General features: G+C 35.5%; 1 protein-coding gene across 5 annotated transcripts in view; it reads right to left on the reverse strand.

Annotated features, from left to right (window-relative positions):
• LOC115209261 (retinoblastoma-associated protein) overlaps nucleotides 1-21,693 on the reverse strand; it is a 76,981-nt gene that overhangs the window by 51,485 nt on the left and 3,803 nt on the right. For all 5 annotated transcript variants that reach the window (XR_004998337.1, XR_003881320.2, XR_004998336.1 and 2 more), the window contains exons 3-9: nucleotides 11,532-11,709; nucleotides 9,515-9,570; nucleotides 8,435-8,503; nucleotides 7,210-7,341; nucleotides 6,590-6,631; nucleotides 3,856-3,929; nucleotides 2,212-2,322 (exon numbers count right to left, since the gene is read on the reverse strand). Coding sequence is in view for 1 of the 5 variants with exons in the window: in XM_029777555.2 (XP_029633415.1) it covers nucleotides 2,212-2,322; nucleotides 3,856-3,929; nucleotides 6,590-6,631; nucleotides 7,210-7,341; nucleotides 8,435-8,503; nucleotides 9,515-9,570; nucleotides 11,532-11,709 (662 nt within the window). In the remaining 4 variants the exon portion in view is untranslated. The remainder of the gene's footprint in view (nucleotides 1-2,211; nucleotides 2,323-3,855; nucleotides 3,930-6,589; nucleotides 6,632-7,209; nucleotides 7,342-8,434; nucleotides 8,504-9,514; nucleotides 9,571-11,531; nucleotides 11,710-21,693) is intronic.

A 21,693-nucleotide genomic window follows, 5' to 3' on the forward strand; every position in this document is an offset into this window, starting at 1 on the left:
CAAGACTTGTAAGCCCACAAATAAAAGTATTCCAGCAATACTGTGTAAATGTGTAGAGTGTTATAACATGTACATAGTGCAGCTAGTATACAAGGTGTTCCAGAAATCTTGGGCACATTTCAAGTCCTCATATCTGCTAGACTATGATTGGTAGTAAGATGAAACTGGTACCATTTTAAAGCTATGATTTTTTCATATTTTTTCAGATCCAGTAATGGCGTTCACTCAACCAGAAAGGCGTTTTGCGTCCTCGAATTTGCAAAAACTGAATCATGGACACTTGTTCAACATGAATTTCACACAAACTTCCGAAAAGAGGCACCAGAAAGGGAGTCCATATTGAGATGGCATGGTAAATTCATGAAGGATGGGTGTTTGTGTCCAGCTAAGAGAACAGGATGCCCCTCAACTTAAGATGGTATGGTTGAGCGAGTTTGAACTGCTTTCGAGCAGAGCGCCCATAAATCAATCAGAAGAGCCAGTAGGGACTTCATTTTCCAACAGGATGGGGTGTCACCGCACTGGAGACTCAGGGTTAGACAGTATCTGAATACAACACTGCCAGACAGATGAATTGGACGGTCTGGGCAAGATGATCATGTTCTCATGCCCTGGCCTCCCAGGTTTCCAGATCTCACACCCTACGATTTCTTTTTGTGGGCGTTTGTGAAAGGACTGGTCTATGTGCCTCCCCTTCCAAAAGATATGGATGAACTCAAGGCCTGAATAACGAAAGCAGTTGCAACCATCGACAACGCAATGCTGGAACGCATTTAGCAAGAATTGGACTATCAGCTTGATGTGTGCCATGTGACCAATCTTTGAACATTCCATAAAAAAACTTGAAATTGCAGGCTTTCAGAATATATCAGATGCGTTTTTATGTCCTTAATAGTTTTCGAGATGTTCAATGTCAAAATGTGCCCAAGACTTCTGGAACACCCTGTATAATATATTGTGTATCTAATTGTTTATCTCCACATCATTGGTGATACAATAGATCTATGATCAAATGAGTTCAAGGAATGACCATTTCATCTTTTATTCAGATATAATATATATCTCTTACCTCATTATTCAACAACATATCCTTTCTTTCATAGAAGTGGTATGAGGAAAATTTAACTGCTATTTTTAGTACATTAGGCCACCTCATGTTGTCTGTAAGAAATAGGCATTATGATGGGATTCTTTGTTCGTAAAATATCATTAAAATTGTGAAACCACTCCTATGTAAATCCATTACATATATAGTCCGTGTGTGTGTGCGTGTATTTATATTTAGTCACCAGTTTACACATGTTTATTGTAAAGGCAATAAACTCATCTCTTAGCTGTAATGCTAAGTAGCATGGGGCACCTATTTACAGTTCAATGTTGTAAGCAGTTGGGGAACTGTTTCATTGATGACCATGTTGTTGTTAACATAAAATACTGAGTTTTACTCCTGCTCAGAGAATAGCTTCAAACATTAGAGGCTCTGTGAGGTTGAATAACCTCAGATACACTACATGCAAAAGTCTAAAATCGAAGCCATATCAACCTCAGATGCACAACATGCAAAAGTCTAAAATCGAAGCCATATCATTTCACATGTGTACAGGAATTAAAAGTGAATGATAAAAACAACTGTATTTACACTATGCTACAGAACTTGGGGTACTTTTTCATGTGCGACCGTGTATATACCTTTATGTTTGCTTCAAGAACAACTACTCACATATATATATATATATATAGGCGCAGGAGTGGCTGTGTGGTAAGTAGCTTGCTTACCAACCACATGGTTCCGGGTTTAGTCCCACTGCGTGGAATCTTGGGCAAGTGTCTTCTGCTATAGCCTCGGGCCGACCAAAGCCTTGTGAGTGAATTTTGGTAGACGGAAACTGAAAGAAGCCCATCATATATATGTATATATATATATATATATATGTATGTGTCTGTGTTTGTCCCCCTAGCATTGTTTGACAACCGATGCTGGTGTGTTTATGTCCCTGTCACTTAGTGGTTCGGCAAAAGAGACCGATAGAATAAGTACTGGGCTTACAAAGAATAAGTCCCAGGGTCGGGTTGCTCGATTAAAGGCAGTGCTCCAGCATGGCCGCAGTCAAATGACTGAAACAAGTAAAAGAGTATGTATGTATTAAATATTACACTGCATGTGTGAGAGAGAGAGAGAGAGAAAATAAATGTGTATAGGTTTATACCTACCATAAGGAGAATTCAACATGTCAGCAGTAGTTTGTGTAGCAACATAGTGTACTATACAGATCAGCACGTGAACATATGAAATCATCTCAGCATTACCATTCATATAAGAGCCTGTTAGGAGAAATAAAACAAATACATCATAAACACTTCACAAAAATTGAATTATTTGAAATATATTTCAAGATTTGATTATATATTGTTCTTCATACGTGTCTACATGATAACTAGAAGTGACAATACTGATCTCTGTCACATCAAGTTAATATCAAGATTCAAATGGGGCCAGAGTAATAGCATCTTGGTCCAAAGTGATGCTGGCTATACTCTAATCCTAATTCTAATCCTGGTAAAAAAAATTTTTTGATTAAAAAACAAAACTTCATCAGAACCAACAATTTAAATAGATCTCTCAACCAATTCCCAAAGTTTTTTAAGTAATCTCCAATAGCAAGTTCTACTTACAAAATACAATTTTCCCTAGCAATTATATTTTTAAGGAAATTATCTAGCTCCAAAAGTTAGCTCTTAGTTCCTTTTGGGGTTGCTGAGACAACTCTTAACCCTTTTGTTACTGTATTTATTTTAAGATGCTCTGTGTTTCTTTCAATTACTTTAAATAAAACAAAGGATTTAGTAAAATAACTTAGTCATCATTTAGCTAGTGTTAGGAACATAAATTGTGACTAAGGTTTAGTGGAAGATTTTAATTCAAAACTTATGAAAACAAGACATTTGTATTCAGAGCCAGAGCCAGTTTGGTAACGAAAGGGTTAAAACAGCAAATCAGAACAAAATATTCTGTATTGAATTAAGAAACAGAAAATACAAGAAATTGACTTGATACTGTTCAGCTAATGATCTAAGATATAGAGATAGATCTGAATCTTGTAGGCATTGGAGAATATGATACAAGTTCATGCTAAGGGAAGAAAATGCATTGGGTAATTGAAAAATCTTGAGGTGTCACAAAAAAGAATGACATCTGTGATTGTAAGCAGGGAGACAAAAGATGGCGCCATCAGTAAAATATATAACAGGATGCTTTCATATTTTTAGATAAATAAATATATTTGGATAGTGGGAGGTTACATAGTCTGGAAAGTCTCAGGAAGAATTAGAAGCCAGTTTTAGAAACAGTTGGGGAGATGCCTTTAAGACTAATCACTGGACTGAGCAGAAGATTTGTCACATTAGAAGAGATCTGCACATATAGAAGATGAAGTGGAAGTCTAATTTCAATCAATGGTTTCTATTTCAAAGAAGAAGAGTCCCACAGCCCATTCTGATGACCAACTCTCATTTATACATATATTGGATGCCTCTAGTCTCACCCAAATCCCAGTTGTTTAGTGCAACACAGAACTTCCACCAGAAGCTTTGTTTTCACACAGTCTAAATATACCCTCTTATGGAGTACTATTCTAATATTACGGACAGTGCTCCTAATTTTATTTCTGCCATTCTGGACCACTTTTGAAAATATGACCATCTGCATTATCAATTGACTCTACACTTATAGCCAGACTAGGAAAAGCACTGCAATTAATGATAATTTCTATGTTGTAATGCTTGCATTCACTTTCAATAAAACATAATAACATATCAGCAATAAATAAATTTTTGAAACTGTTTTGTTATACATACTTTTGCATAAGAGAAACAATATCCAACACAATTTCCTTTTTGACTGGACAGTGTCTGATTTGACTTTTTGGTTTCTGAAATACATATTTTGTATTTTGAGTAACAATAAAACAGCCAGCATCAAAACAATATATGTATATAACTTGCATATGTGTATGTGCATGTGTGTGTATGTATAAAATTAATAATAGGCAATAGTAACAAACACCATCCGATCGTGGCCGTTCGCCAGCCTCGTCTGGCACCTGTGTCGGTGGCACATAAGAAAACACCAAAAACACCATCCGAGCATGGCCGTCTGCCAGCCTCGTCTGGCACCTGTGTCGGTGGCACATAAGAAAACACCGAAAACACCATCCGAGCGTGGCCGCCTGCCAGCCTCGTGTGGCACCTGTGTCGGTGGCACATAAAAAACACCATCCGAGCGTGGCCGTCTGCCAGCCTCGTCTGGCACCTGTGTCGGTGGCACATAAAATCACCCACTACACTCTCGGAGTGGTTGGCGTTAGGAAGGGCATCCAGCTATAGAAACACTGCCAGATCTGACTGGCCTGGTGCAGCCTTCGGGCTTGCCAGACCCCAGTTGAACCGTCCAACCCATGCTAGCATGGAAAGCGGACGTTAAACGATGATGATGATGATGATGAGTACACTTCACACTAAAATAACATCAAAAGTTTTAAAGCATTATCAAACTGTAACAGGAAAACTGTCTTCCAGGTGGTTTTCTGTCCATCATTGTAATAAGGATATATTATATAATATCTGTGGCCGAGATTGTACATTGAAGATTGGAATTCATAGTCATTTCAAAATTTGCTCTTGATCTTCCTCCATAGATACTCACTGTAGTCTACATGACTGACAGATGCCATATATATATCTTCTCTGCTTGCATATATGGGACAACACTTTCAAACATATCCTTTTCTAATGTAAGATGGTATGGCACAATTTTAGGGAAATTTGGCTGCTATATCTAGCAGGTCACATATCAACAGAAAGCTCACTGCTTTGGGCTGAAGGTAAACTTTGGTGTTATGGTGTAGTTCCAGATCAGTTGTACTTAAAAAAATGATGATGAAAGATGTTCCAGTTGATATTCTTGCCATACATACATCAAGAATTAGATCAGTCACTGTAGCCTTTATTTAGAATTGCAATTTGGAAGACTTTTGGCTGCTATTTTCAGCAGATTGAGTGATAACTAAATTGTTGCTTGTATTTACCAAACCTGATGGTATTTTGCATTAAGATGAGTGTTAGTAAAAATACTATTGGTTCCATCACTTATACAGATCTATAGATTTCAGACAAATTTAAAACGTAAAAAAAAAAAATGTAAAATTTATAAAAATTCACTGGAATGATTTCATCTGCACATTACTTCATATATTTCGTTTAGGTAACATTACTAAAATATTACCATTTTAATTAGATTAAATATATATCAGTTCAAATCAGGAGACCATTTGCAGATAGTGAAAATAGTTCAAACAGAAGAGCGTAAGATTAAAGACCTAAGCATCCCTGGTTCAGTCCTGTGTTTTGGTATGTTGAGGTTTGTTTACTTCTTAAAATTATTACTCATCAAGTTATTTCAGAATAAAGAATGTCTTGAGAACTGCCTCAATGCTGCGAGATCTTATAAGAAGCTCTAATATAGGTAACTCTGGAACATGGTATTCTTTGCAATTGAAAGCTTCTTGTTCTATCTGGAGTATCTAAGAGGCAAATAATTAAGTAACCATGGTGAGGTCCATTGAGACATTACTGTTACATGTAATTGTCTAAAACTGAAGCATATAAGCTTGGTATACAGTTGATGGTGAATACTACATAACAGAGCTGCCTTAAATGTGTGGTAGCAAAAATATTTTAAATTTTTATATAATACTTAGTTATATATATAGCCAAATTGACTATAGAACCAAATAATCTACAAGATCTAATTAGGTGTAGGCAATGGTGTGTGATTAAGAAGTTCACTCTACAACTACATGGAACCCATAGGAGGAACCTTCCTTATCCTTGACTGGTAGACTCAATCCATTTCCATTACTTGACCATTGGGTGCCTTTAACAGAACCCACTAAGTTGCAAGCATCCAAACTAGGTCTGAAGATAATTATATTCCTTCCTTCCACTTGTCTCAGAAAAGGATCAAGGTTGCAGTCTTTCCCCAGCTGAATTAACTACAAATTAAAACCGATATCTCCAAACTGTCTGCATTTAAAAATGTACACATCACCAAAATGCCAAAAAAAACCTGTCTACAACACATAATTGTGCATGTGTGTGTGTGCATGCACGCGCATGTAATATGTATATATATATATATTGGCTTTTACAAGTCATCTGTAGTTTCAATCTAAACATTCCAATATTGAGTATAACACCAAACTGTCTACATTTCCCAAATGTTTTCAGAATCAATTTAACAGTACAAAGTTGTGTATAGCAACAAATTGTCTGCATTACAAAATATTCTATATAAAAAATTATATACAGTACCAATTTATTTTATATCCCAAATTGTGTTCAGTGTCATATTGTCAACATCTCCAAAAGTAACTATCAATAATTTCTATGTGTAATCATTTATACAGTTAGTTATAAATCAGATTTCCTTACACACTATCTTCCAAAAGTTTCTTATATTAACTGTTTGAAGAACACCAGAAACACTGGAAAGTAACAACAAAAAAAATTTCCAGTTATATAATATACTTACAATACATTCTTAGAGTTCTGTTTGAAAATTTGAGGAAATATTCTGTACAAAATAAAGAATAAGAAAAACTCAATGGCATGTCATCAAAATATAATTATATATAAATATTGAAATAAACGTAGCAAAAATTGTGAAAGTGTCAGTAAAATAAATTGTTTTAAGCTACATTACAAACAAGAATCTAATAAAGAATAGATATTAAATTGTAGACTTTCTTAGAGTCCCTCGAACACAAACTAACAGTAAAACATTACTTTGATAAAGCAAGTGAAGGTGAAAGGATACTTTAGAAGTATTTAAACCTTTAGTATTTAAACTGGCCGTATCCAGCCCAAATATTCTACCTGTTTTATGTTCAAACTGACCAGATCAGGTCTCTCACACCTACTCTACAATGTCATTCTAAAGATATACAATCACATCATTGGGATCTCAAGGCTACAAGATAATGCATGATTAATTCAAATCAATGTGAATGAAAAGCAGTACATCTGACAAAATAATTTGAATGTTGAAGGGTCAACAGATACATTTTCAGAATTTCAGCTGATTACCATTTGTTGAAAAGTTTGAAAGTGATTTCATAGCAGTTTCTGAAAATAAAGAAATAAATCGTCTACCTTTGGAATAATGCAAACATGGGTGATGTGATGATATATCTTTTCATTAGCTGTTGTAAGTGAGTATTTACAGCTTGGCTTGAACTTTGGACTTCTTGTAAACGTGACATGTAGTTGAAAAAATCTTTTACTCTGCAAAAGAAATGCATTATTTTGAAGAGGAAAAGCAGAAAAGAAGAAATGAGGCTTTTTTTAATATTTTGATGAAGATGGAAACAATAGCGAGAAAGTAAAATGGGTATGTGGGTATTTGAAAATACCTCATAGAGTGACAACCATGCCCTGCATAGTTATGGGCTGCCCTTTGGCAAGGCATAGCACTTGTTCAGCCACCCTGCCAGGGATATGGCGAAATCATGAGACTACAGCATGGTGGATTGTCAAGAAGTAGCAGAAGAGCTCAACTTCTTAAATCGATGCTGAGCAGAGGAATCCTAGAAGATCAATGGTCAAGATCACCAAACTCTATCAAGAGAGTATCTGCAACGCATCCTTGGGGGTAGCATCCATGGTTGTGTAATCAGCTAATGAAAGATTCACTATTGACTCAAGTTCCCAATTCAAATTCATAATAATAGAATTGGATGGTGATAGAGAGTCATGGGAATCTGCGAAAAAAATGGGGAGAGAAAGTCAGAATTGTTTGGTACTCAAGTGATGAAACTTAAATGTAACTAATAAACCTTCATCTCATATATAGTATCTGTTAAAGACTCACAGACATTCTAATATCATAGAGTTAAACATATGGTAAAGTAGAATATCAGGAAACTAGCTGATAAATGTGTAATGGCTTTGATTCCTAATATATTATTATCACAAAATAATGTTCATAACAATGTGTATTTTAATGGCCACAATGAATCTACTGTGATATAATTATTTTGGTTCCAACATACAATCTCAAATAAAATCAGATGCCAAATAATTACAAATCAGCAAAGTAAAATATTTTAGCAAAAATACTTTCAAGGAAAATGTAGTTTTAGTAAACAGAGCTAAGTAACTAAATAAGCAGATTTATAGCAAATAAGGAATACATTCTAATTTTATTATACACATTACATTTCTAGATTGGCCTGTCTTTGCAAAGCATACAATGAACAAATACCATAGGTGAATTTCAACTATAGTAAAATTAAATTGCCAAGTAACAAAAGCCAAAATAACAAAGTAGTAGTAAATATTTAAAAAATAGATAAAACTATAAAATACAAATACTTACTTAACATCTACTGCTTTCAGTAAGTCTGTGATTGTGAAAACATATGGATCTAAATCACAATAGCCGGATCTGGAAAATTGTATAGATATAAATGGTTAGAACCTTTTATGTTTGTAGCTGACAATATTAAATCAGCCAGTTAACACATTTAACCCTTTTGTTATCATGTTTCTGTTTAGGTACACTGTTCTTGATTCAATTAATTTCAGAAATAATGAAGAATTTAGTGAAATAACTGTCATTATTAAGCTGGTGTTTGGAACATATATTAACAAGAATTTTTAAAAGAAAGTTTTAATTTAGATCACTTTAAAACAAAAAGTTTGTATCATGGAAACAGGCAGTTCCAGGTGGGTTGGTATTAAAAGGATTAAAGTGTAATTATACATGTAAGATACTTATTTCTAAAATAAATGTCTAAAAAAATTATTCTGGGTCCTATATACAAAATTCAGCTTATTATATGCTTAACCCTTTAGCATTCAAATCATTATGTTAAATGTAATATTTATTTATTCACTATGTTTTCAATTAGTCATGCATTATCTCATAGCTTTGAAATTTTGATGATGTGACAGTTTTACTCTTACAATGACATTGTAGGATAGACTGCAAAGGTTCGATCTGGTCAGTTTGAACATAAAATGGGTAGAATATTTTGGCCGGACTTGGCCAGTTTAACCCTTTTGTTAACAACCCTGCTGAAACCGGCTCTGGATCTGAGTACAAATGTCTTGTTTTCATAAATTTTGAATTAAAATCTTCCACCAAACCTTAGTCACAGTTTATGTTCCTAACAGTAGCTAAATGATAACTAAGTTATTTTATTAAATTTTTTGTCATATTTAAAGTAATCGAAAGAAGCACAGAGCATCTCAAAATAAATACAGTAACGAAAGGGTTAAATGCTAAAAACTCTTCTATCTGAATATGTGCTACTGAAATTGAGGTGAGTCTAAAATGCCTTTATGTCTTTTATGCCATCAGATATGGTTAATTTGCTATGTTGCTTAGTTTAAATGAGTAACTAAATCATCTGTAGTATTTTCTCTTTTATACTTGGAAATAAGAGACACTTACCTGCTATCAATGATACATTTGTAGAGAGCACAACCAAACCATGCTTCAGCTGGACTCTGAAATTATCAAATAATAATAGTTTTTTTTGTTTGTTTTTTCATAAATGCAAATACAAGTGTGTGTACAGTTTACATATTTCTCTTCTGCATCTTTCAATCAGAGTTTTCATACCATTACCTGTACAACATAGTAATATCATGTTCTACTGCATAAATGTTATAAAAAATGTTTAATTTTTTTTTTTAAGTATCAAGTAGATTTGATATCATCATCATCATCATCATTTAACGTCCGCTTTCCATGCTGGCATGGGTTGGATGGTTCAACTGGGGTCTGGGAAGCCAGAAGGCTGCACCAGGCCGTCTGATATGGCAGTGTTTCTACAGCTGGATGCCCTTCCTAATGCCAACCACTCCGTGAGTGTAGTGGGTGCTTTTTGCATGTCACTGGCACAGGTGCCAGACGAGGCTGGCAAACGGACACGATCAGATGGTGCTTTTTACGTGCCACCGGCACGGGGACCAGACAAAGCTGGCAACAGCCACGGTCAGATGGTGCTTTTTACGTGCCACCGGCACGGAGGCCAGTCAGACGGCGCTGGCTACAGCCACGTTCGGATGGTTCTCTTACGTGCCACCGGCACTGGTATCACAGCTACAAATTCCATTGATGTTGATAGATTACGATTTTGATTTTCACTTGCCATGTGTATAACATATATTAAGATGTAATATATAAACAATATAAATTGAACTGAAATATTATTTGTAGACATAAGTCGCAGTGATGTGATGTAGGAAAAGAATTTTGTCAGTGTTGTTTGTTATCTATTGTAGGGAAGTGTTATGGGTATTGTTGAAGGAAAACAAGGGGCAGAGTTTTGGATCAGTTTTGTGACCAGTATTTGTAAATGAATCCATAAATACAAAACCCATCTTTTGTTTTTTACAACTTAATATTTGTTTTGTTTTTAGTTTTAGTTTTTTTATATATTTTGGTCAGCTATTTTCATTGTTACATTTGTATTGCTGACTTTTCAATAAGTATCCGTGACAGAGGACCAAGATATGTGGCACATTGCTGCACTCAAGAAAACTCACCCACCACAACAGAATTGAGATCCTAAAACCAAGGTGTCACATAAAAAGTATTGATGCGGATGCTGGAGATACATCAAAAGCACTGGTGCTACTGCCACATAAAAAGTACCCAGTAGTCTTTAAAGTGGTTGGCATTAGGAATGGCATCCAGCTGTAGAAACCAAGCCAAGACAGACTATGGAATCTGGTGCAGCCCCTGGCCTTACCAGTTCCTGTCAAGCAGTCCAACCTATGCCAGCATGGAAAACAGGTTAAATGTTGATGATGATGATGATATGGGTGTTGTTAAATAGCTATAAACCTATACTACAGAGGTAACTGATTCTAGCAGAACCAAGTCCTTCCCTATAATGAAACATACTATCTGAAAACAAATGGTTACCGTTTTAAAGATGAATTGAGAAAGCTGTAGAGGGCCATGTAGCTGCTTCATTTAGTTGAGTAACTGCTCATTAGCTTGTGTGGCTGTTATGCATGTAGATTGCAAGGTGAATGTTTATGCATGTAAAGATACACATGATTAAGAAGTTCGCTTTGCAACCATGTGGTTTCAGGTTCAGTCCCACTGAGTTGCACATCGGACGAGTGTCCCCTGCTAGAGACTCAGGCTAATCAATGTTTTGTGAGTGAATTTGGTAGAGAGAAACTGAAGAAGCTTGTTGTGTATGCATGAGTGTGTATGTGCCTTTGTGTTTGTTTCCCCCACCACTTGACAACCAGTCATAACTTAGCAGCTCAGCAAAAGGGACCAAAAGAATAAGTACCAGACTTAAAAAAGAACAAGTATTATGGTCAATTTGTTTGACTAGAATCCCTTCAAGGCAGTGCTCCAGCATGACTGAAATAAATAAAAGACATTTCCTAACGAAAGATGTCTAAATATACACATATATACAAATATCTTTAAATTTACTTACATCATGAAAGACTTTCTGGTGATTCAACCATAACTCCTCCCAATGGTTCATGGCTTTTTTACACATAGACTCTGACACTTTTAAAGATTTGCATAACATACTGAATCGTGTTTTTAGATGATCCATAATACTGTTCAACTGAATGTTGTGGTTATTGTTGTTTACAATGTGAGGGGAGCTGTTAGAAGAGAAGTTATACAAATGATGAAAAGAAAGTGGTAGAAAGACAGTATACAAATATATGATGAATACAGATGAATATAAGTTGTAGAAACATTTAATTTAGAAATGTTCATTTTGAGCAAAGTTGTGTCAATATCAGTTAATCCTTTAGTATTTAAACCAGACATATCCAGCCAAATAGTCTCCCTGTTTTATGCTCAGCCAGCCAGATGTGGTTTCTTACACCTAACCTACAAAATCATTCTAGAAAAATTAACAGTTACATCAGCAAAATTACAGTAATATATTCCGTGAAGGAGAAAATAAACACATTATTAACAACTCTACTATAAATGAGGATGTATAATAATTCTCATTGTTACCAAAAGATTCAGATATAAAGTGTTAAATTAAAGATGAAGAGCTGAGGCAAATACACTACTTTCTGTAAAGAAATATATATAGATTCAATAATGAACAAAAGACATCATGTAATGTAATCTTGGCATAGAGACTAGAATTATAACAGTTTCTTAACAAGACAACTATATAGTTTTAACAAAATGCAAACATTTACACAGAAAACATATTTGATAGATTTCAACATATTGATATCTTGTAAATAAAGAGTAGGCAGTTTTTTTGTTTTTTTATGAATGGGTCATAAAAATACTCTAATACAGTGACATCAGGTTATAGTATATGAAATAAAAATATATTACAAAGAACTTCACACTCTTGCATCTTTTTTTCCCCCATTCTACTTTAGACATGATAGTACTATAGCCCAATTAGATGAGGATAAATATAAATTCAACCAAGCCAGCTTGTATTTCATTAAGCATTTCTCTTTAATCCTTTTGTTACCATGTCTCAGTTGAAATAAACTGCCTTTGTTTCAATCAGCTTTGAAAACAATGAATAATTTAGTGAAATAACTGTCATTATTAACCTACTTGGAACAAAATTGACATGAAAATTCTCAAGTTTTAATTTAGTTCACATTAGAACAAGAAGTTGGTATAATGCATCTAGAGATGGTCTCAAGTGGTTTGATGCTTGATGATGAAGATGATTCTTTATTTTTGAACTTGTGTGAAAGAAATTCATGACTGAAACATTTTCTTCACCACCATCATTACACATGCACTTTCCATACTGATATAGTTTGGACAGTTCAACAGGATCCAACAGGTCAGAGGATCATATCTTGCTCCAATGTCTTAGTTTTTGGCATGGTCTCAATAGTTGGATGCCCTTCCAAACATCAATCATTTTAAAGAGTGTATTGGGTGCTTTTTCCTTGGCACCAACACTAGTGCCACAGAACTCACAAGACTAAAGAGCCCCCATGACTGAGTGGGAGTATAGTAGAGGTGCTTAAAGCAAGATGTTGAGAGGTTAAAGTATGACAGAAAAGACAGAAACAGGTTTGTTGCAAAAGAGGAGATACATTATATAAGTGTAGGTGGAAGTAATTGAGATGGAATTGGAAAGAGAGATAAAAAGATGGTGGTGACAAGGTGACAAAGTACAAGAAGGTAAACAGTAGAGTGTGGGAACAGAAGATCAAGAAAGGTGGTGAATAAAAGTTGCAAGAGTATGGTAGGGAGAGTGACAGATGGTCCGAGATAAGATTAACCCTTTAGCATTTAAACTGGCCATTTCCAGCCCAAATATTCTACCAGTTTTAAGTTCAAACCAGCCTCTCACACCTAGCCTACAATGTCATTCTAAAAATAAACAATCAGATTAACAAAATCTGAAAGCTATGAGAAAATGCATGATTAATTTAAAACAACGTTAACAAATAAGCATTACAATTAACGAAAGAGTTAAAGGTGGCGGCACCAGACTCTAGTCTGTTGTGGCATGGTTTCTACAGCCTGATGCCCTTCCTAATGCCAACCACTTTACAAAGTGTGCTGGACGCTTTTACATAGCACTGCACAAGCACTTTTACATGGCACCACACGGGCACTTTTATGTTGCACCACACAGGCGCTTTTACGTAGCAACACATGGATGCTTTTACATTATGCCACACAGAGAATAATATAAGAGACAGGGCAATAATAGATGAGGATGGGTAAAGGTTGCAAGACCTGATAGAGGTGAAGGTGGTCAAAGGTACATAGGGGTGAATGGAGTAGCAAAAGTAGGGGGAGGTAGTCAATCACAGATATGAGACAGTGTTAAGAATGAGGGATGGATGTTGAGAGTAAACAGTTCTGAGAAGGAAGAATAACTAGTAGCACAGAAAGGGATGATGGAACGTGTATTTCTGCTCTCATTTAATAATAGAGAATGAAGAGATTATTCATGAATAGGGTTAGAATTAAAACAGTAGTAAATAAATAAACAGAAGCTGCCTAAAGTCCATAAAGGAAAATACCACTTTGATAGATTGAATATAAAATCTACTAGTACTAGTGTAGTGGACCAACAATTCCAAAGTATTCCAACATGGTAATAGTCAACCAACAATTCTCACTGTACACAAATAACAGTGAGCAATAAGGTGGTTCCAATCAGACATAGAAAGTGAGCTTGAAAATATTTCTAACTAGTGTTAACTGAGAAAAAAAATGTAGCTGAAGATTTGAATGTTGATAGTAAGAGTTTAATATATAAGAGAAGATAGGTGTATATAAAATAAAAGTATTCCATTTAATAATAAGAAATCTAAAATATTTTAAGCCATACTACACAACACAGAATTTGAGTATTTAAAATAATGAGTTACAATATCAGAGGTAAAGTTTTTAAAATTGCAATGAGACTGAATGCAGAAAATAGGGTCTCAGATGTTGACATCATAGGAAAGTTTGATGTGCTGCAGTAAAAGCAAGCAATGATAAACAAAAAATGAAAAGTTCAATGATGTTGACAAAGCCTTTTTTATTGAACCAAATACAGAAAAACATTGCGATAATATGAGAAAAGCTCCTAGATTTCATCCAATTAACATAAGCACTGGCATTGCTAATTTTTTGTCTTTGGTCAGTAAATGTTATTTCCTATTTGCTTCTATCTAAAAATCTAAGGATATGACTACTATTCCCTTCAAACTTTGCTTTCGTGACCTGGACATTAATGTTTTGAAAATGACATATTTTCCATCATGTTTTAGACCAGTGGCTCTCTGTCCATACAAGCAAAATAATAAACTGGGTACACACAGTAATTTATTAAGGATCCATGAAAAAATTTTGATTTAAATGTATTTATTGGAAGAAACAACTAGATTTCTTTCTCTAACGTTTTACCTTTAAAGCTAATGTTTGGGGGGAAAAAATGGAATTTTGAAAGAAGTATTTATAAAACTAGTTTTTAAATACTCAGAAGCTATGGGGATCCACCAGAATAAAATAATAATCAAAGGGGTCCATGGGTAAAAAAAAAATTGAGAACCACTGTTTTAGATAGATTCAGCACTGAGTTGGTGAAGCAGAAATAACATTATAGCACATATTCTGCTCAATACCACAGATCTGCTTGTCAGTTGATTGACCTTAACCACTTGAGCATGTCCCTTAGTGGCTGACAATATGTGCATCTCTGTTCATGAGCAGAAGTAGTGGAGGAGCGTCAGAGCCATGTGTCGAGGGGGATTCTTTGGGGTTTAAATAAATGTAACAAAAGCAAAGTTTGAAAGAAATATTAACCATTTTTCATTTTTTCTAGGAGTAAGAAAATAGGAAATAACAGTTGCTACCCAAGGACAAAAATCGTGTTACAGTGTTATTAGATGCCCTAATTAATGTCACCACTGCCTCTGCCACTTGTATGAATTATGTTATTTAATAATGAAAATAACATTCTAAACTTCATATTACCAACTATTAAAAACTAATGGTTAACAGTTTTTATATAGTGTCTATTGACAATAGAGTTACCATACCGAAGTGAAAGACTTACTATTAATGTGTGAATTGACATTTATATCTAAAATTGCAATCACCAAATATAAATACACAATATTCACTTCCACACTCACTTTGCTATTATTACAACAGCTCAGCAAAAACATGGACTACTGACATTCTTAGGTGCATTCATTTTCAGTATTTCAGTTGGAACTTTTTCATATAGGCCACAGAAGCCTCTACAACCTAATCTTATCAAATAAAAACAAAAGAACATAATCGACCTTTTGTACAACAGCTAAAAATAACAAAGCAGATTTTCATGAAACATGATGTTTTCTAAATCTGTCTCTATGGTATCAGAAACACAAGCTAAAAAGAGATTAAAGATAGATTCACTAGAAACAAAACAATACTATTTTATTGCAGATAAGCAACAAATTTAGTTGAATTAGCATCGTATTGTATTAATATCATGGACCAACAAAATATAGCATTACAAAAGCAAATTCCGTTCTTAAAAAAAAAGTTAGATGCAACCAAATTTAAGTTTTTATATTCATTCTAAGATAAAAGATGTATAGACTGTGCCAGATATTTTATAGACAGGCTAAATTTCATAGAAACAACAGGGTGATGAACAGGCCTGATAGCAGCACAATGATGAGAAGCAATTCTGAATATTAAGTATATGCAGAGAGCTTTGAAAGAAGGCACACAATTTTATGTAGCACAGCAAGTGCTCAACGTCAATATAAGAAGTTGTTTGACAATGTGTGCAACACTGCAGTGAACCAGTTTAACTTTTGCATCAACATCATTTAAGCTGAAGCTGAAGCACTCTGCCACTTCCAATGCTGAAACAACATAAAACCGAGTGACAAGAATAGAACTGTGGTAGTATGAGGTGCCAACATCTACAAAACAGAGGAGCTGCCCTCCGCTCTTCAACTCCACATTTACCTACCACAGCTTGACCTTCACTATCTACAAACTTCTCTCCCCCTCCACATCACCATTGACCTCATACACTCCCCAAAATTCATATACCTAACAGCCATAGCTACTCCATATTCTCTTCACTTGTAAATGCCTTACCAAACAGATATCCAAGTACCTCCACTTCATCCTTAGTTGCTTCCCACCTGTTTCACATCCATGACATCAACCATGCCTTTCAACTTTTCAACTTTTTTTCCTTCCTGTCCCCTCTTAACGATGGACTGCAATGATGATCCCTTTGCATCCCCAAACAATTCCTCAACCATCAGATCATCTTCCAACCCAGTAGCTGCAATCTCCCCCATTTAGCTGAACTCACTCTTAACTGTCTTTCTTTTGAATCAACAATAATTTGGAGTTGCTTTGGGAACTGTTTGTTGGCTACACTGAGATCCAAATCTCACAATTCACAAGATCTATTCCATAACAATATGGTCACTATACACATGATTGTATTAGCAGCATCTCTCTCTCTTTGTTGGGAACAACTCAACATCTGTCAACTCCTTTCACCCTTCCCTTAAACTCATCTTTATCTTCTCTCAGAAATCTGTTAACTTTGTAGATATATCTATCTCCATCAAACCCATGACTACATTCTCACCATCACCTTCGATAAATGCACCAAGTGCCATTCTAACCTTGACTTTCCCTCATTTCACTCCACTCACATCAAACATGACCTCTACCTCCTCCAGTCCAATTCTACCACTGTCTTCCATTTACCTAAACCACCTCATTCGAGTGTACCCAACCTAAGCAATTTATTAGTCTATAGCTCCTTTCCATCATCCTCTCCTGCATTTCTTGAATATTCCCTTGTTCTTGGTCCCATTGTAACACTTGTCCATTCCTCACCAACAACACCTCTCTCACAGGACTCAACCACTGCAACTTCTATATTCCAGATTCCTTCACCCATACTTCCAACACCATCACCTATTGCCTTAAATGCTTCCTTTTCAACACCAGCCACTGCTTAACTGACCAATTCAAGAAACATCTTTACAACATCCATCGCAGAAACAAGACCTCAGTCTCTCACACTTCTACTCAGGAAACCACTCAACATAATATCTTAATAAGTTCAGCTTCGCCTTACTGGATCCAGGAACAGCAGACTTTACAGAGAGCAGCATTTCATTTTTCCACCCTTTAAAGCTATACACTTTCAACAATACACCACTCATCCTCATCTGACATAGACACATAAACACATTCACACCATCCCCTGCATGTCACACACTCCTAACAATAAAACCTATCCATGCACTTGGACAGGTTTTATCATCATCATCATCATCGTTTAACGTCTGCTTTCCATGCTGGCATGGGTTGGATGGTTTGATTGAAGACTGGTGAGCCAGAACTTGCACCAAGCTCAATATGGTCTGGCAAAGTTTTGCTTCTTTATTTCCGGATAGGGCATATGACACCATTTGAATTACTAGGAAATTTCTTGCATACAAAGAAACTCTGGAAAAGTATCTGCAGTGGTTTTGTTGGAATATGTCTTTAAATGGATTGATGAAAAACCGTCAGCACTTGTTACTAACTTCAAGCCCATCTTATCAATGGCTGATATTACATCCTCCTCCTTTACATTGATGTAATCAATGGTTACCTCTTCCATGTGTAAAGCTGTGGCATTGAAGAAGTCATCAAGTCTATTCACTTGCATATCTCTCAACAGAGAAGTGAAAACATTTTGAAATTGTTTTATTTAATATTTCACTTATCCTTTAGGGATCTGCAACTACTGAACTATTTTCTTTAAACAGTGGCTTTATCATGTAACACAATGAAACAGATTCTTTTGCTGATATTTAAGCCTCAGAGTTCATCTTTACATTTGTAACTGCTGTGGTTTCTCTTTCTTCTCATTTTCATGTTTTGAGTCAGTGTTTATTTTCCATTACTGAAGTGCCATTTTTAAGTGGGACTCACTGCTGTCACCAAGTTGTTTCTTCAAACCATCTGAGATCTTGCTTTGTCATTACATAAGTACACTCTTGTCTCTAAGAATAATATTTTTGTGAGTACTATTTTTCACTTTGGCACAATTTTAATGCATATAGGTGACATAATTTTCAGAAATTCTTTATGCTTCAGGATACTGTCTTGCATATTGAGACTTACAGAGAATTGCATTTCAGGATTTCTTTTTCAATTGATTAAGTTGAGGCTGGATAGGGTTCAAGTGCTTGCAGTGGTAAACATCTTCAATTTCCTTCAGACATGTGTATCATCATCATCAACATCGTTTAACGCCCGTTTTGGACAGTTCGACCGGGGTCTGGGAAGCCAGGAGGCTGCACCAGGCTCCAGTCTGATCTGACAGTGTTTCTACAGCTGGATGCCCTTCCTAACGCCAACCACTCCGTGAGTGTAGTGGGTGCTTTTACGTGCCACCGGCACAGGTGCCAGGGGAGGCTAGCAGCGGCCACGATCGGTTGGTGCTTTTTACGTGCCACTGGCACAGGTATCACAACTACTTTTTCCATTTGATATTCATTTTGATGTTGATGTACTTGACTCAATAAGTCTCCTCAAACACAGCAGGTCGTTCTGCAATCCAAGGTACCTGCAGAACGACCTGCTGTGCTTGAGATAAAACCACTATTATGCAACTCAAACAGTGATAGACATAAACCAAAACATAAATAACAAATAAAATATATTTTTATAAAACATATAATATGCTTATTATATATTGATTATTCATTCTTATACTTTTTGAAATCTAGTTATATGTTTTATAAAACTACATTTTATTTGTTATTTATGTTTTGGTTTGTCTATCACTGTTTGAGTTGCATAATAGTGGTTCTATCCTAATTTATATTTTATATATTTATATTGTGAAATTTGATTTAATACTAAATTGAATTTTTCCCTGTAAGTTTGGAGATATACTCCCTAATATTATATATATATATATATAGATAGATAGATAGATAGATAGATAGATAGATAGATGATGCATACACACAAATATATATGGCCCAGATGGTAGTGGAGGTACCCCTAGGACACTGTGCAGTGGGACCAACTTGAACCTAACTTCTCCAGCAAATAGGCACGCCTGTACCTATATATATTTGTGTGTATGTATGCACACATGTGTGTGTGTGTGTGTACATATATAATGTATATATGCATGGGTGAAGTTCAGGGAATGTGGAGCATTATTATATGGGAAAAGGTTCTCATTGAAGACGAATGGGAAGGTCTATGGGAGTTGTGTGAGAGATGCAATGCTGTATGGGAGTGAGACATGGTGTTTCAGAGAGAGAGAGATAGCAATTTTGAGAAGGACTGAAAGAGCAATGGTGAGAGAAATGTGTGGCGTCAGGCTGTTTGATAAGAGGACTCAGGACTTAATGAGGATGCTGGAGTTGGGGGGGGGGGGTTCAGTGGAACAGCTGGCAAAAGTGAATGGAGTGCAGTGGTATGGGCATGTTCTGAGGAGAGTGCTAGAGCTTGAGGTAAATGGACAGCAAAAGCGAGGTAGACCAAGGAAAATGTAGAGGGGACAAGTGGAGAAGGAAACTGAGAGGGTTGGCTTGAGAAGGGAAGTCACCCAAAACCAAGCAAGATGGTATGAGGGTGGTTGCTATGGCAATGAGGTAGATCTGGCCACCCCCCATTAATGAGGACAAAACCTTGATTCAAAATGATGGAAAGAGGAAAAAAAGCGAAAAAGAGTATATATATATATATTTAAAGAGCTAAAAACCACTATATGGACAGCCATATGCTAGAAGTAGATCACCTACGATCAAACTAGTTTGATCGTAGGTGATCTACTTCTAGCATATGGCTGTCCACATAGTGGTTTTAGCCCTTTAAATATACACATGTATTAGAATTTTCTCTGATTTTTCAAATTTTTGTATGCTAGGCTACTGGTTTTAAATTGATATTAATTAAATTAATATTCAATTTATCTTCCTCATTATTTAAATATATATATATATATATATATATTTATATATATAATGTATGTCATGATGGTGCTCCAGCATGACCATGGCTGCATGGCTTAAATGAGTAAAAGTGTATGTACATGTGTATGTATGTGTGTGTATATATATAAATATATATGTACATATATGAATATATATGTGCACATACATGTATGTGTGTGTGTATATATATATATATATATATGCATATATATATATGTGTGTGTGTATATAAATCTCTTTTACTCTCTTACTTGTTTCAGTCATTTGACTGCGGCCATGCTGGAGCACCGCCTTTAGTCGAGCAAATCGACCCCAGGACTTATTCTTTGTAAGCCCAGTACTTATTCTATCGGTCTCTTTTGCCGAACCGGTAAGTGACGGGGACATAAACACACCAGCATCGGTTGTCAAGCAATGCTTGGGGGACAAACACACACACATATATACAACAGGCTTCTTTCAGTTTCCGTCTACCAAATCCACTCACAAGGTATTGGTCGGCCCGGGGCTATAGCAGAGGACACTTGCCCAAGATGCCACGCAGTGGGACTGAACCCGGAACCATGTGGTTGGTTAGCAAGCTACTTACCACACAGCCACTCCAGCGCCTATATATATATATATATATATATTAGAAATAGGCTTTAAAGAAAAAAGACTACACGTGGTATCCCTATATATATAGGCAAGTTTCTTCTACTGTAACTCCAAGTCAACCAAAGCCATACAAGTCAATTTCCTGGACGGACTCTGGAAGAAGCCTATTGTGCGTGTGTACACATACATACATATATACACATACACACACACACACACACACACACACACACACATATATATATATATATATATATATATATATATATATATATTATATATATATATATATATATATATTACCATTTAACGTCCACTTTTCCATACTTGCATCAGCCAAACAGAATTTGTTGAAGCAGATTTTCTAAGGCCAGAGATCATTCTTGTCACCAACCCTCACCAAGCAACAATATTTCCCCATGCCCAGACATGTGTACATGCACATATATATATATATATATATATATATAAATGAATAAATGACAGGCTTCAATCAGTTTCTATCTACTAAATCCACTTACAAAATGTTGGTCATCACAAGACTATAGCAGAAGACACTTG

Source organism: Octopus sinensis, linkage group LG3 (assembly GCF_006345805.1).
Source record: "Octopus sinensis linkage group LG3, ASM634580v1, whole genome shotgun sequence".
Lineage (NCBI taxonomy): Eukaryota > Metazoa > Mollusca > Cephalopoda > Octopoda > Octopodidae > Octopus > Octopus sinensis.